This window comes from Scomber scombrus, chromosome 1 (assembly GCF_963691925.1).
Source record: "Scomber scombrus chromosome 1, fScoSco1.1, whole genome shotgun sequence".
NCBI lineage: Eukaryota > Metazoa > Chordata > Actinopteri > Scombriformes > Scombridae > Scomber > Scomber scombrus.
Genome location: NC_084970.1, coordinates 28,859,585 through 28,876,499, shown reverse-complemented (window position 1 = coordinate 28,876,499; position 16,915 = coordinate 28,859,585). Strand labels below are relative to the sequence as shown.

Genomic DNA, 16,915 nt, shown 5'->3' with positions numbered 1-16,915 from the left:
TATTCAAAGTAGAGGGTACATTATGAGTGTAATCAACACATCTGTATACACTTGAACCTTTTCACTTGAACGTATTGTTGTACAATGACCACAGACCACAAAACATATATAAAAAGGGATTTATTGAAGTGAATGGGAGGGAAAAAGAAACATAATTTGGCTGATGACAGTGGATTTAACAAAGAGTGAATAATCACTGAGGTAGGCCAATTTGACCATTACATATAATAGTGAAAACAAAGTCCAAATAACTGACCGTTTTCCAGAGTTTACACTTTGAAACAATACATTTTCAATGCACATAGTTGCAGATGTAACCTCCATTTATATCAAGAACTTCTCAACACTACCACTACAAATTCAAACATTGCCACCTGTGTGAAAAGAACATGGAAAAAGCGATAATGAATTCAGATATTGAACATTTCTCTTTATGGAAAGATTATGCATACAAAGTTATGTTCAGATTCAAGAAATTTCACACTGCGTGTTTTAGATAAAGCAGCATACATATTTAATATCTTATTACAATTCATAGTTTCACCCCAGTTGTCTGTTCAATGTCTGCCGTCATCAAAGAGAATACAAAAAAATAGATTTGGTCATTATTTACAAGAACACGTAATTTCCGAACTATCAAAGCTGAGGGTTTAAGGAGGAGGAGCAGCTTTGACAAGGGCAGACATTTTTTTGCTATGATTTAAAAATATGCCCTGTGAGGGTCACACTGTGCATGTTCAGACAGAAGTTTCACACCAGGACAGCAGAGAGCATACTGGTGACACTACAAACACATAACTTACTTTTTTTTTTAAAAAGAGAGAGAAGTACAATGCAAAAAAAAAAGAAGTTTAAGACGAGGAGAGGACAGCCATACATGAAATCCAGTAGTTGACTTTAAAATGTATTAGACATGCACTCTTTTTTTGTTTGGTTTTGTGTTTTTCTTTTGAAGGGAGGGGGGGGGGTTCTTAAAATACAGAAGTAATCAGAAACGGGTTTTACACAAACGGTGAGAAAACAAACATTTCTTAAAAAGGTTTATCTTTGCCATTATTTGATATTACAAAATTTGTGTCCACAAAACAGTTAAAAGTGGACTGTAAAGACTGGAACACGGGAGCATCAAAGGTAGATAACTGTATAACTTATTTCTCCAGACGACCCCCTCTACCTGACTGGCCAATAACAAAAACCACTCCTACTGCAATATGAAACTGGGGGAAAAATACATAGGGTTATTGGGAAGTGACTGGGAGATACAAGTTTAAAACAGTTCACAACTTAGCTTCAAAAGGACTCTCAATCGTCATCGTCCTCCTCCCCTTCTTCATCCAGTTCCCTTTTTCTCTTCTGACCTCGCTCCTCTTCTAGAAGATAAGAGTCACATTTAAGACACAAACACCAGATTCAAGCACATAATTGTTTCCTGTCGAGTTTCTCTTTCAGGTATTAATGCCTCCTAACAACAGCTATGTGTACGCAATTTTCCCTTCCATCAACTTTATGGTGGACTAAATAAATAAAGTGTTTTACTGAATGTTTGAGGTAACATCAGCCAGTTTTACTCACCCTCCTCATCCTCATCGTCGACCTCTTTGTCATTCAGATCTTCCTCCTCTTCCTCCTTCATAAAAAGATGAAGAAAAGTTAGTATGGTTATAAAGAACTGAACATTTTAAGAGCTGAAACAATTAGTCATCTTATTTTCATCCCACCTCTCCACTGAGGTCATCATCATCTTCTTCGTTCTCCTCCTCATCATCCTCTCCCTCTTCCTCCTCTTCATCTCCTGGTGCTGTATCTTCATCATACTCTTCCTCATCTACATCTGGGTGAAACCAGTTGTTATTAGCCAAATGTGCAAAACAAAAACATGATTTTTTTTAAAAAGAAGACGTCTATCCACACAAATGTATATGAAGCACTTTGGCTGTAGCCTCAGACTGACCGTCTTCATCGTCCTCGTCATCATCTAAACCCTCTGCGTAAACCTCGGTGTCGGAATCCGGTGCCTCTTTGTCGTCTTTGTCATACCCGTCCAGGTACGTGAGCTGGGGTAGTAGCTTGAATACATTGTCTCTGTATTCATTCAGGTTTGTCACTTCACAGTTAAACAGATCTAGGCTTTTCAGGGTCCCCAATTCTTTCTGTCAGAAGGAATAGCACATGTTATAAATAATGCAGCTCAATAATGCTCTACTGCTTTGTATAGTGAACTTTTATTTTTTTACAATTATTTCAGAGTCTCTGCTTACCAATGGTTCTATTGTGCTGAGGTCTTTAATCTTGTTGCCACTGAGGTTGAGATGTGTGAGATTGGGGCATTTCGCCGCCAGCACTTCCAACCCTCCTGAGATCCTGTTATCGCTGAGTTCAAGCTGTTGATCAATTAAATAATCAAAATATGCAAAAACATATTGCAGCTTAAATCATAGATATGTTTTGTGTAGAAAGACACCAACCTTTTTGAGTTTATTTAGCTTCGGCAAGTGGGCAACTGTTGTCAGTCCGACGTTGATTGTGCTTAGAAACTCCAGCTCCTCAAATTCATCTGTTAGACCCTCGATCTTGCCTTCATTCGAGCGACAGTTGTCTAGCACAAGTTCTTTGACCTAGAAAATGGACAGATACATGTGGTCAGCGTTTGCCAAATTTGAAGAAAATAGTTAAAAATCTTTACAGGAGTACACAAAATATAACCTATTGGGAAAATCTGATCAGTCTCTCTCTAAAATCCTTTGATAAAAATTGTACATGTTATATAATTGATGACATTGAGCTCTTATTCCTATTGAGGTTGATTGTACTTGTAGTAAGTTGATTTGGTCAAAAGCTAAAAGTTAAATTATTTATTTAACAAGCAAGCTACAGTAGGATTATTTACCTGATTAATTCATTTCAAAACCTTATCTGCTGTGACAATGACTGAAGGTAGTGGGGGAAAATAACTCACAAACAAACATAATATATCTACTCAAGAACTTGTACTCTACTTACTACCATTTTATACTTCTACTCCTCTCATAGGGACATATTATGCTTTTTCTTCCACTACTATAATTTGACTGAAATAATTAATTGTGATAGATTAGAACACCGAGCAGTATCTAAAGTGGTTCAAATTGGCTCTACGTTGACCAAAATCACAATTTAGGTGCTGCTTACACATTATTACATTAGTAATAATAATCCAACTAGAGCTGCATCAATTAGTCAATTAATCAATCAGTTATCGAGCATTACCTGCCAACTATTTTGAGAGTAATGTTTTTAAGAAGAAAAAAAAAGCAACATTTTATCATTTCAGCTTCTCAACTATAGATATTTTCTGGTGTCTTTAGTCCTCTATGACGGTAAACTGAATGTCTTTGGGTTGTGGACTGCTGGTCAAGACAAAACGAGACATTTGAGGAGGTTACCTTGGGCTCTGGGTAACAGTGGCTGACATTTTCCCTTATTTTATGCCATTTTATAGACCAAACAACTAATTGATTAATCAAGAAAATAAAACGACAGATTTATCTATAATAAAAATAATCATTAGTTGCAGCCTTATTTATCACATTACCAGATTATAATAATAATAATAATAATAATAATAATAATAATAATAATAATAATAATAAACATTCTGTATTTTTATAGTATATTATTTCAAGTTTTAACCTTAATAATATGATTTTTTTTGTTCTAACACTGCTTATTGGTTCATAAAACTGTGACTACACCGACTTAAAAAAAGAAAAACATTGAATAAGTGTTTGTTAGTGACGAACAGACAATTAAAAGTTATTCTGCCATCAACATAGTCCCTGATGTATAACCTAATAAACAAATTCAGTGTTGGGGAGTAACTAGTTACATGTAACAGGGTTAAACAATTTAATTACAAAATGAATGTAATTATAATCTGTTACAGTTACTGAGAAAAATGTGTAATTAAATTACAGTTACTTATGAAAATATTGATGATTACAAAGGTGGTTACATCTGAAGTCAACCCTTTAAGATTTTGCGGAGGGTTGTTTCCTCATCTTTTAATATTTAACATGTTACTGAATACATATATTGCTGTTTTTAATTCTTTGAAATCAATATTTTTTTTATATTTTGTAAATAAATCATGACGTGGACCTTATTTGGAGCATACATGGGCTTAAATGGTGTCACAGTACCAATTAAACCCATGCCAGACTTGACTTTTTTCATAAAACATGAACTAATGTATTCATTTTCAAATGACAGATACATCTTGCTCCATAAGAAATGATCTCTCTTATAAATCAATGTCAGTATCCATGAAAAAAAAACACCTAAACTTGAAAACATTTGTTAGAAAATTAGAAAAGTAATCAAAAAGTAATGAACCGTAATCAGTTACATTACTTTGATTAAGTAATTCAAATAGTTACATTACTTATTACATTTTAAAAAGGGTGACTGGTAATCTGGAACCTATTACATTTCCAGTGTAACCCTCCCAACCCTGAACACATTGTATCCTCGATGAGTTGATTATGTATTAGCGCATTGATATTTGAAAGGTCTGATATGCGGTCACAGGTGTGCCGTTCTAGAGCGTGACACAGCCAATCAGCGCTGAGGACTGGAACGATTAAAAAAAGAGAAACGTTACATCAACGTTCCATTAACAGCTTCTCATCTCAACGCTGTAGTAGTCGCGATGCGTTGGCTCTACTTTCCGTTACGTAAATATCACGTTTGGCTACTTTTTTTTCTTTTTTCAGTAGAAATAGACGTATTACGGCGGCTTATGTGAGTTTATTTGTACTAGTTAACCGAGCAGAAGTGTAATAAGAGACGTGTTTGCGCGGCACAGAGGCAACATTAGTGAAAACAAGTCGGAGGCAAACAGACCTACGAGTCGTGCACAGGGTCATTTGTGAGTAGGAGGGGCAGCTAAAGCCGATTAGATAGCTGCCAGGCAAACGTTTCATTGTTGGTTGGGCTAAACAGTTGCCGATTGGATTGATGGCGTGTATAAGACTTCTGTGTATAAGAAGGTATGCTGAATCGTTCGTCGTCTATGTCGAATAAAAACGGGGATATTCGGTGTATTTCGAAATGCCTTTGTTTCTCAGTAAAATGGCGGCTTGTCCTAGTTCTGGGAAAACTAGAGCAACAACGCGGGTTGACCGTCTTGTTTTCATGGTGGTCGAGGAGAAAAGAAGAGGGGCAAAGCCGAGGGGGAAACGGCTAAACAAACGCCCAGTAGTTAACGACGACGCGGGCGGGTTTGTGTATTTTATCTCTGCGTGTTTTCGCCCAGGCTGCCAGCTGGTAAAGGTCCCCCGCTTTCTTTCGGCCGCCTGTGCGCACTGTGGCTCCGGTTGTGGGCTGCACGGGCTGCAGGATCTCCCCGGTGTAAGCTGTGTTGCTACATTGTTTGAATGCACTTCCTGCAGAAATAGACTAGTTCAGCCAGCTAGTGTGAGCAACTAAGGGGTCTAGGATGCAGCTGTAAGGCGATAGTTGGAGGCTATGATCTTTATGCATCATTGATAATTTCATGACTTTGAGTATCCGCATCCCTAACGCGCCAAGTGCACGGCTTAAAAATCGCCAGGTGAATGCAATTTTACGGTCAAAGCATGCAGATATCACATCAAACAACGAGTACATAAGAATAACAGGGGGGTTTTAAACGAAAAGGGGCGCGTTCGTAGATCAAAAGTTACAAATATGGCTCCTCATACTGCTTGCCTTGTTTATACCGCTGGCATAAAAAAAGCTGTGCTGCATTCTCAAACTGCACACCAAAAGCTTAGAGCCGCACAAAAGTTGAACCGACACACCTGCAGCACCTGCCCACTGTAAACATGCTCCCAAAGCAACAATGTGACCCGACGCCTGCATCATCTTTTTAACTTGCAAGAAACTTTGTATCCCCCACGCCAAGACATCACACGAAAAGATTCTCCATTAGCTGAGAGTGAAACATCACCAAGCGAGACGTGAAGCCCGACTTACATCTGACGGAGTGCGGTTCCGCAACTCTAGGTGAATTCTTTTCTTCATGTCCATCCTGGATCAGCGCACCCGTGAGATGATACACACTGTTAATAATTACTGCAAATGCAACTACCACCTCCAGAACAGGCTGCTGTTGTTCATTCAAACTTGATCCGATCGGTGGGCGGGAGCACGTCTCGGGATTGTCGTCACCGCCGACCAATGGCAGCGTGCAAATAAAGAGGGAACGGATTTACAGACACACAGGCCAATGGAGCCAGCCTTATAAAACTGGGTGGGGTTTTGTTGTGTGAGGTTTGGTTGTTTTAAGTTTACATGGATAAATGTAATAATAAATTGTTTTTTACACCGAGTACACGCCACAGGGAAATGATGACTACATCAGTGTCACTGTTAAACCTCCATGCTGCTTAAATCCTTGTTTAAAGTAGGTAATAATAGAGCATTTTTTAATAGGGTTTTATTTAATTTTATCATAAAACCACATACTCAGAACACATTTGTCCAACTATTCACAAAACAAGAAAGACAAACAATAAAGTAAAACATAAACATGTTAAAAAACTGAACAGTGTTTCAACAGACTTGACCCAAAAATCATGATGACAAAAGCTGCTGTGCCTCTACATTATTGACTTTGTTTATTTTCACATTATCATATGAAAACAGATAATGTAAGATTAAAAACATATTTAACAGCTTAAATCAAGGAAATATTCACAAGAGATGTACAGACTGAGCTGAAAATCCAAAAGTCTTATCAGATGAGATGAAAGTTAAAACATGCAGATGTTATAATTGCCAGTATGGTATTTACATTTGTTTGACTTCACCTCAGCAGAATACATAAAGACAGACTAGAAAACAATAACCAATGTATTGTATGTTAAACAACATACAAGTGTTATGAATGCTGGCAACAAATCAATTTAACAATAAATTACAATTCAATGTTTACAGTTCCATCATTATTCTCTGCCATAAATAATAAACTATTATTCTTTCTGATTTATGTGAAGAATATACACATAGCTACTCAACCCTTCATGTGCAGTATTACCCTCCAAAAAATGCAGTGAAGCCACTTTTTGTCACGACTCATGAGATTTACACAAATGAGAAACTAATGAAAGGATTATGAGTTTGGGCAGTCAGAGCTACACTGAGTGGCTTCTTCTCAATGAATAATCTGTGGTGTTGGCGGGTAGGAGAGCTCAGTCTGAGGTTATAGACAGCTCATCCACAAGGGGGAAGCAAAGCCGGTAATGGGGAGCAAGTGACCATCAGTAGAGTTAAATGTTTTTCATTTTCAGTTGATATAAGTTTGAAACAGATACAGTTATAAATAAAGTATTATACATAAAGTTGATGGGGTTTAATCCAAGTGTTAAGACAAACCACATGTCTAATGAAGTCACAAGTGTTGTCTTAAGTAAATTAAAGTCTAATGTCAAGAGAAAATATGTTAACCTAAATGGAGTATTTCTCCACTAAATAGAAATACCTGCCAAAAGTTATCAACAGGGAGGACTGTCTCTCTCTCTCTCTCTCTCTCTCTATCCTTGTTCATGTAACTTCGTCATAAATAATGTGCATGTCCATGATAAGACGTGAAGACACTTACAGTTTTTTGTGCCAACCTCTGAGGCAATCTGCCAGTCGTGCCTCCTTCCTCACTGTTTCATACACTGCATACTAACTGTCAGCTTTCCTCCACTAATGGAGTATATGGTTAATGAGGCTAATCTTAACTAAGGGGAACATCAGGCGTTTAACTTATAAATGTATTATTAAATTGGTATTTACAGTTGATAGATAATGAAAGCAATGCAGAGTGTAATAAGTATATCTGTCTGCTTCACCAAGCTAATCAACATATATTAAGATTAATTGAGAGCTAATATACGTTTTTAACACTGGACACAGACTGGTGTAGAGAATTCAAGCTAATTCAGTGTAACTTATTATTTCCCCTTAATTAGATTTAAGATCGGAGAAATATTTAATCTGTCTGACAGTCACATATAAATGATGTGTCAGCTTGTTTCAGCTCTTTGTTGAAGCAGTATGATGTTTGCACTGAGTTAAAGTATTTTAACACATTTTTACCTGACATATTTGGTATTGTTGTAAATGTTGGGATCTTTACTAGAATTTAAAATGAAGCTCTGTGGGTTTGGCTACACAGCATGTGTCTGTACTGACCAACCAACCCATTTAAAAGGTAAAGTATGAACATGACCACTAGAGGGCAACTGTGTTCTTTTTCACAATGAGTTTTTACCCACTGAGAATCCAGCATGAATAATTCCTGGACCTGATCAACAACTGATAGATGTGTTATCCATATGAAATGAGCTGTACAGTACAACTGTAAGACGTACTTTGACCCTCCAATGTTTTTCATAATATTTTCAGAACCATCACCATATATATATATATATATATATATATATATATATATATTTTATTTTTTTATTTTTTACATCAAACCATTGACAGTTCAAGGGCTTCATGTTGCAGCAGCATTTACATCTAAAATGATGCTCCCACAGCTACACCTACCAGAAGTCTTGTTTCACATTGCCAGACCTGCACATGCAAACTTCACCCACAGTGTGGCAGCACAGAGAATTCAATTTCATGTGAAATCTAGGGTTTTTTAATAATCCAGTTGCTGAAAAGCTTCCTTTGGAAATTTTGTAGGTCAGGTAAAGCATTTACCTCAGACTCAGCCTGTCTTCTTTGATAGTGTCATTTACTGCATACCAATATTTTGGGAGTGTGGGGCAAATATACCGTGCACAAAGTTCAGTAGCATTTAATGATCCCTAATAAAATCAAGATGCTTTTGGGTAGTCCAGTAAGCTTTTAACAGTTGACAGCTGCAGATATGAAGCACCTCATTATGTATGGTGATGACCATCTAATTAATTATGTATACCACTGAATTAGAGCATTCATTAAGAAGTGGACATTTCTTTTATGCAACTTTATTTTATGCAATCATATATATATATATATATATATATATATATATATATATATATATATATATATATATATATATATATATATATATATATATATATATATATATATATATATATATAAAGATTATATATTATTGTGCAAAATTTGAGTTTGCTGGGAGCCTAACCTTCAACAGTTTAAGGTTGACGCTCTGCCTCTGCAGTAAGAGGTAGAGTGGTCTAGAGTTTGTGTTGTGGTTTCATAACAACAGATGGCAGAGTTAAAATGGAGTATCAAAACTGATTACATAATAAAGGTAGAACAAAGCTGTCCCATCCAAAAGATTTGTCTAAATGTGGCCTATAATACAAACTTCTTTGGTGTGATGTGTATCTATCAATCAATTGTTAATGATGCTTTAGGGCAGAGTCCTATAAGCCTATAAACCACAGATTTATATGGTCATTGGTAAATAATGAACTGAAGTAATAGAAGTCACTGCATGATGTAAATAATTAAAGCAAAAATAAACATGTTTGTTCTTGCTGGCAGCTGCTGTCGAGTACTTAGGTTAACACAATCACACATTAAGAAATGGTAGCTATACAGATATATTTACTACATCAACTGGTACATTGTTTGCCAGTTATTATCCATCATGGGCTGAAATTATTTTCCATTTTATCTGCCATTCAAGTAATACTTCTTTGTGAGCTTTGGGTTGGAAGTGTGGGTGACTGGTCATGAGGTACAGCCTTGCTTCCCAAGCTTCCACTGAGAGAGAAGGCCTCTGAATTGGGATTAAGGTTTTAGCCCAATAATGTTCGCTTCAAAGGTACATCTTAAAACTGCCTTTAAGGTCTTTTGTTTTGCGTTTACTCTGTACTCCAGAGAATTGGATTAGAAGTGATTACAATGACCATTAGGTTTAAGAGATGGATTTCAGCTTTATTTTGAGTGTTCGCATGTGGATAAACACTGTGGTTACAAAGTACAGTATAGCTCTTTTGAAACCGTCTCTGATTTTGATAGTGAGAATATGACATTAATTAATGTTCATCACTACATCAATTATTCCTTATGATCCAGTGAGCTACAAATCAAAAGTTTGCCTGAACAGTACAGCTGATGAGTCAGCAGCAGTCTATGAACTCGATGAAGTGTTTGTGTCGCCTTCATCAGGCTGACAGATCCACAGCTGACTGTAGTGGCTGCAGACGGTGAGCAGAGCGATGGGTGAGGACATCTATCTGAAACAAAAACCTGGCTTGTGCTTATAGAGAATAATCAGGTACTGTGGTTATTATAAATTTGACAAGTTCATATCCTGTGGTTGAGCAATCACCCACACTGCTCACACATTTCTTTTTTTCTTAATGTTCAAGTGTTCCTGCACTGATTATAAAGCTGTTTGCAAAACAGATGTGTTAGTTTGCACATTACATTTCTTGACAGAAAGACAGAAATATGTTGTGAGTAATGATGATTGTTTTTTCTTGGCTTGCAGTTTATGAGGAAATGGTTTGAATAAGATGAACAACATTTGAAATAAATTGCCTGTTTTTTCTTGGCAGACGATTTTCTGGCTGGAGTTTGTACGCTGGATGACAGAGACGGGGTTGTTTGCACACATCTTAGTTAACTTGTCAGAAAGACAAACATGTTATGAGATATATTTCATGTGTATTTGCCAGACTGCTGGCCTCATCACACATATTGGAGGGATCTGGCTTAGACTAACTTATTTAGAATAAATGCTTCTGTAATCTTATTACTCCTGGACACATAACAGAAATATTCTGATATCCGATTTCTCTGTTTGTACTATCAGTTGCACCATTACACTGGTGCCTTATAATTTCAGCAACCACATCTGTAAAATCAGTTTTTAAATCTAAACTGCCTTCCAAACCCAAGTCAATAAGTGATGTTGCAGATGTCTTTAACTCACACAAACACTAATAAAGTGCCTGCATGTGTGGTCTATAATTCTACTTAAAAATAAATAAATCTTCAGATTTTCTATGCAGGCGTTCTCCGTTAAAGATTTTCAGCTGTTGGTCTTTGAATTGAGCTCGATGTCTATCAAAACAACTTGTTTAGACAGACAGAATCTACCCCAGCAACTAATTAGAGATTTATTATCTGGAAATAAGTCATTATTATGAAAAATGAAAAGTATAAGTCTTACTTTGCTACATATACCTTTTGACAAAGAGCTTTCTTACGTTGACAAATCAAAATGTCTTCCATGAAAAAGGCGCATTAAAAATGTATCATTTCTTTGACCTGTAAAGTCTCAAACTTTGTATAGTTTTAATAATACATGAGCAGAAAATCCTTTTAAGTCTGTTTTTCAGTCCTTGCGAAGACAACAAGGTTTTTTTTTATCAGTGACAGAACAGAAAATGGGAACTATTGATCAAATGTAGGTTTATTTAACCACAGTGTGTAGACAGGTGTAAATATAATTCAGGCATTTTCAGGTCAAGACATTTTGACATATCATAGCAGGAAAAGCACAGGATTAATTCACATTAATAACACTGTGCATGCTGCCTCACTGATGTGACACAGTTAAATGGAGGAGTCATCATTAATAGTTTCAATTAAACCTGTGCTTCTCCTGCTATGAGTCAAAATGTATTTTTTATTGTACATATTTCAGAAGATATGACAGAAATAACATTCCTTCATTAGAGATAAAAAATATTACTGCAGGCTTGTTGAAATATGAACTTGTAAAAGAGTTAATGTACCACAAGAGGGTGATATTTGTTAAGAAGAGACAGAATCAATGGCGATGTGATGTTGGGCAGGTTCTGGAAATAATGGGGGTATAATTTCTTGATAATTGAGAACAAATATGTGGATTGTAAGGGGAAAACTAAAATCTGATGACGACATCCTCATTAGATCAACTAAAGCATACATGAAGATGAATAATGTATTAAAATCACCAATCTGCAGCTCTTTCTTTATTCCTATCTTTATTTAACAAAGCAAATTGAACTCAAACATATTATTATTTTCATGGTACAGTGATGGCATTGAGGAGCCATTGCTGTCAAATAATCAAGTTCTTCCACTTTTCTCAACAACCAATTCAACACCTTCATTTGTCTTTAGGTGATCACAAAAAAAATGTATTCTAAATACATTCTTAACCATCACTTAACAAGTCAACTTGAACACATTAAGGCACAAAGGAGCAGTTGCTGCTGAATAATCCAAGCTCTTCCACTTCTCTCCACATGGCAGCTCTGCTGTGGTGCCATTTCATTAAACTCTCTGATATTCAGAAACCATCAGGCTCCGCCAGTTGCCTGTAAAAAATAGACTTGAGTGTACACACACACACACACACACACACACACACACACACACACACACACACACACACACACACACACACACACACACACACACACACACACACACACACACACTCACTCCAGTATACCCTTCAAACCTGCTCCTGTTAACCCTGATCTCCTCATTCCCTCCATCATATCCTTTGGAGCACAAATGGGCTTAAATGGTGTTACAGTACCAATTAAGCCCATGCCAGACTTTTGACTTTTTTCATGAAATATCTTTATTTTATATTCCAAAATCTACATGAACTAATGAATACATTTTCAAATGAGAGATAACTCTTACCTTATAAGAAATGATCTTCCTTATAAATCATGTCAGTATGCATGAAAAATACCTGAACTTGGGTAGACTTACCCTATAACAGCTGAAAACATTCGTCAAAAAGTAATCAAAACCTAATAAGTTACATTACTTTGATTAAATAATTGAATAATTTCATTACTTATTCCATTTTAAATAGGTCGACACGTAATCTGTAACCTATTACATTTCCAAAGTAACCTTCCCAACCCTACTGACAATGCTTACAAAGTTCAGTTGGATGCTTCTCTATAATAATGTGGAGAGTCTCATTCAGGTTACTATGTCCTACTCCCAGTCTGGTCATTATAACTTGCACTTTTCTATTTCCTCCCCTATTTCTCCCACTCTGTTTTATATTCATGCAGCTGTCTTCCTCTTATCTCCTGATCCCAGTGCTGCTGACAGGCTTTATTGATTTCCTTCCATACAATACCCTTTCCCTCTGATTTAGAGGGAAAATACTTAGAGTACACATTTTGACTCTTGTTTGTAAATAATGACACAAGGGCTTCTCATTCTGATGGCTTCAGTTCATTGACATAAATATTTACTCTTGAGACATAAACTAAGGATTTTGCTAAGCTAAGTTACTGGCTTTTGCAGGCAGTCCATTGTGTATGAGTTTGGACAGACAAGAGCTACACAAGAGCTCAGTCTGAGGTTATAGACAGTTCATCCACAAGGGGGAAGCAAAGCCGGTAATGTGGAGCAAGTGACCATCAGTAGAGTTTTTCCATTTTCTGTTGATATACGTTTTAAATAAATACATATGATAAAGTTAATGGGGTTTAATCCAAGTCATAAGACAAACCACATGTCTAATGAAGTCACAAGGGTTGTCTTTAGTAAATTAAAGTCTAATGTCAAGAGAAAATTATTAAATATGTTAACCTAAATGGAGTATTTCTCCACTAAATAGAAATACCTGCCAAAAGTTATCAACAGGGAGGACTGTCTCTCTCTCTCTCTCTCTCTCTATCCTTGTTCATGTAACTTCGTCATAAATAATGTGCATGTCCATGATAAGACGTGAAGACACTTACAGTTTTTTGCGCCAACCTCTGAGGCAATCTGCCAGTCGTGCCTCCTTCCTCACTGTTTCATACACTGCATACTAACTGTCAGCTTTCCTCCACTAATGGAATATATGGTTAATGAGGCTAATCTTAACTAAGGGGAACATCAGGCGTTTAACTTATAAATGTATTATTAAATTGGTATTTACAGTTGATAGATAATGAAAGCAATGCAGAGTGTAATAAGTATATCTGTCTGCTTCACCAAGCTAATCAACATATATTAAGATGATTTGAGAGCTAATACAAGTTTTTAATACTGGACACAGACTGGTGTAGAGAATTCAAGCCAATTCAGTGTAACTTATTATTTCCCCTTAATTAGATTTAAGGTCGGAGAAATATTTAATCTGTCTGACAGCCACATATAAATTATGTGTCAGTTTGTTTCAGCTCTTTGTTGAAGCAGTATGATGTTTGCACTGAGTAAAGTATTCAAATTAAACACCCAATAGCTTTTTTGGCAACATCATTATATCAAATCAAAATATTTTGCATGTCCTGTATAATTGTATGTACATTTTCACACGTTTTAAATGTTGGGATCTTTACTAGAATTTAAGATGAAGCTCTGTGGTTTTGGCTACACAGCATGAGTTTGTACTGACCAACCAACCCATTTAAAAGGTCAAATATGAACATGACCACTAGAGGGCAACTGTGTTCTTTTTTCACCATAAGATTTTACCCACTGAGAATTCAGCATGAATAATTCCTGGACCTGATATCTGATAAATTGATTATTGTTTGTGTAGCCTTCACCACACTGACAGATCCACAACAAAGTATGCTGATTATAGAGCTGTTTGCAAAACAGATGTGTTAGTTTGCACATTAAATGTCTTGATGGAAAGACAGAAATATGTTGTGAGTTAGACTGACTGTTTTCCCTTGGCTTGCAGTTTATGAGGAAATGGTTTGAATAACTTGTCAGATGGACAACATTTGAGATAAATTGCCTGTTTCTTGGCAACCATTTTTCTGGCTGAAGTTTGTCTGCTGGAAAACAAAGACGGGTTTGTTTGTTTGAATAGTGTCTTAGTTAACTTGCCAGAAACACAAACATGTTATGAGATATATTTCATGTGTATTTGCCAGACTGCTGGCCTCATCAAACTGCCTGGACTGAAAAGTTAGTTTTGTTTGGACACATAATGGAAGGATCTGGCTTAGAATAATTTATCTGGAATATTGGAACAATATAAATGCTTCCTTAATCTTATTACTCCTGGACACTGATTTCTCTGTTTGTACTATCAGTTGCACCATTACACTGATGCCTTATCATGTCAGCAACCGCATCTGTAAAAACAGTGTTTAGTCTAAAGTGCCTTACAATTTCAAGTCAGTAAGTGATGTTGCAGATGTCTATAACTCCCACAAACAATAATAAAGTGCATGTGTGGTCTATAATTCTGTTTAAAAATAAATGAATCTAATTTGGGATTTATCTTGAGATAATAAGTTGGTTAGGATGAAGTATAAGTCTTACTTTGCTACATATACCTTTAGACAAAGAGCTTTCTTACGTTGACAAATCAAAATGTCTTCCATGAAAAAGGCGCATTAAAAATGTATCATTTCTTTGACCTGTAAAGTCTCAAACTTTGTATAGTTTTAATAATACATGAGCAGAAAATCCTTTTAAGTCTGTTTTTCAGTCCTTGCGAACACAACAAGGTTTTTTTTTATCAGTGACAGAACAGAAAATGGGAACTATTGATCAAATGTATGTTTATTTAACCACAGTGTGTAGACAGGTGTAAATATAATTCAGGCATTTTCAGGTCAAGACATTTTGACATATCATAGCAGGAAAAGCACAGGATTAATTCACATTAATAACACTGTGCATGCTGCCTCACTGATGTGACACAGTTAAATGGAAGAGAGTCATCATTAATAGTTTCAATTAAACCTGTGCTTCTCCTGCTATGAGTCAAAATGTATTTTTTATTGTACATATTTCAGAAGATATGACAGAAGTGACATTCCTTCATTAGAGATGTTTCCCCAATAAAAAATATTCCTGCAGGCTTGTTGAAATATGAACTTGTAAAAGAGTTAATGTACCACAAGAGGGTGATATTTGTTAAGAAGAGACAGAATCAATGGCGATGTGATGTTGGGCAGGTTCTGGAAATAATGGGGGTATAATTTCTTGATCCTCATCATAGGATTTGACAAAAATGCTCATTAGATCAACTAAAGCACACGTGAAGATGAATGATGTATTAATATCACCAGTGTGCAGCTCTATCTTTAATTCAGTGTTTAAGAGCTTATTCTAAATTAGTTAAACACAGAAATTTGAACTCTAACACATTATTGTTTTCATTGCACAGTGATGGCAGGGAAGAGCAGTTGCTGCCCAATAATCAAGCTCTTCCACTTTTCTCCACATGGCAGCACTTAAGTGCTCACACACACGTTAGATTCTGCATTACATCTTTCCCATAATGTTACTTAGTTGTTGGGTCTAATTAAGTCCTCTCCCACCAGTAGCTACAGACACATTTGGAAAACCTGAGCAGACTTGATTAGAGAAATGATTTTCCTCTGTAGGAGTGTGGATCCCAATTTGCTTTCCTGGCAGCAACCAGGCTTTTAGATGCAGAGTGAAAAGTTAATACATTAGCTGTACTGTGTACACATTTACGGACTTTTTTACACTATGTGAAGATCAAAAAATATTTCCAGTGTCAAACCATCAGGACAAATAAACTAGAAAATAGTCAATTGATGTTGTAAGTTAATCGATAGCTAAAAAATAGTGTCTACGCTGGTGTATAAGATATATATTCTAACAAAAATATACATACACTCTTGTCGTATTTTTTGTACTCTCTAAAACACATTATATTATGAAGAGCTCTTGGTTTAGCCTGGTGTTGGTTGCAATTAATCACCAGCTTGGCAATTGCTCATTGACATAAAAGTCAATAATGGAAATGCTGATAGATAAATCTGACTTAACATGCAAAGCTGCAAAAACAAAGCACTATATTAACCCAACCGATCCATACATATAAAGAGCAGTTCACATGTTTAAACATATACTAATGTGCAGACAAATTAAGTATCAAACACTTCAGTCAAAGGACAAAAAATGCTCTGCTCTGATTTATATGCATCTGAAAGTGTTGTATTAGCATCAAATATAGATGTTTTGTACCTTTTTCAGT

General features: G+C 36.0%; 1 protein-coding gene across 2 annotated transcripts; it reads right to left on the bottom strand.

The window, feature by feature from the left end:
• Positions 1–140: 140 nt before the first annotated feature.
• Positions 141–6,340, bottom strand: anp32a (acidic (leucine-rich) nuclear phosphoprotein 32 family, member A). Of its 2 annotated transcripts, XM_062425055.1 has the most exons (8): positions 5,995–6,340; positions 2,466–2,615; positions 2,259–2,381; positions 1,952–2,150; positions 1,719–1,825; positions 1,573–1,627; positions 1,359–1,370; positions 141–553 (listed from the first exon to the last, which is right to left on the bottom strand). In XM_062425055.1, exons 1-8 carry the CDS (start codon positions 6,046–6,048, stop codon positions 432–434), a joined length of 822 nt encoding a protein of 273 aa, XP_062281039.1. In that variant the 5' UTR covers positions 6,049–6,340; the 3' UTR covers positions 141–431. The 2 variants fall into 2 exon arrangements, with proteins under 2 accessions (XP_062281039.1, XP_062281031.1); XM_062425047.1 differs by having other exon boundaries at positions 141–1,370; positions 5,995–6,335.
• Positions 6,341–16,915: the final 10,575 nt, after the last annotated feature.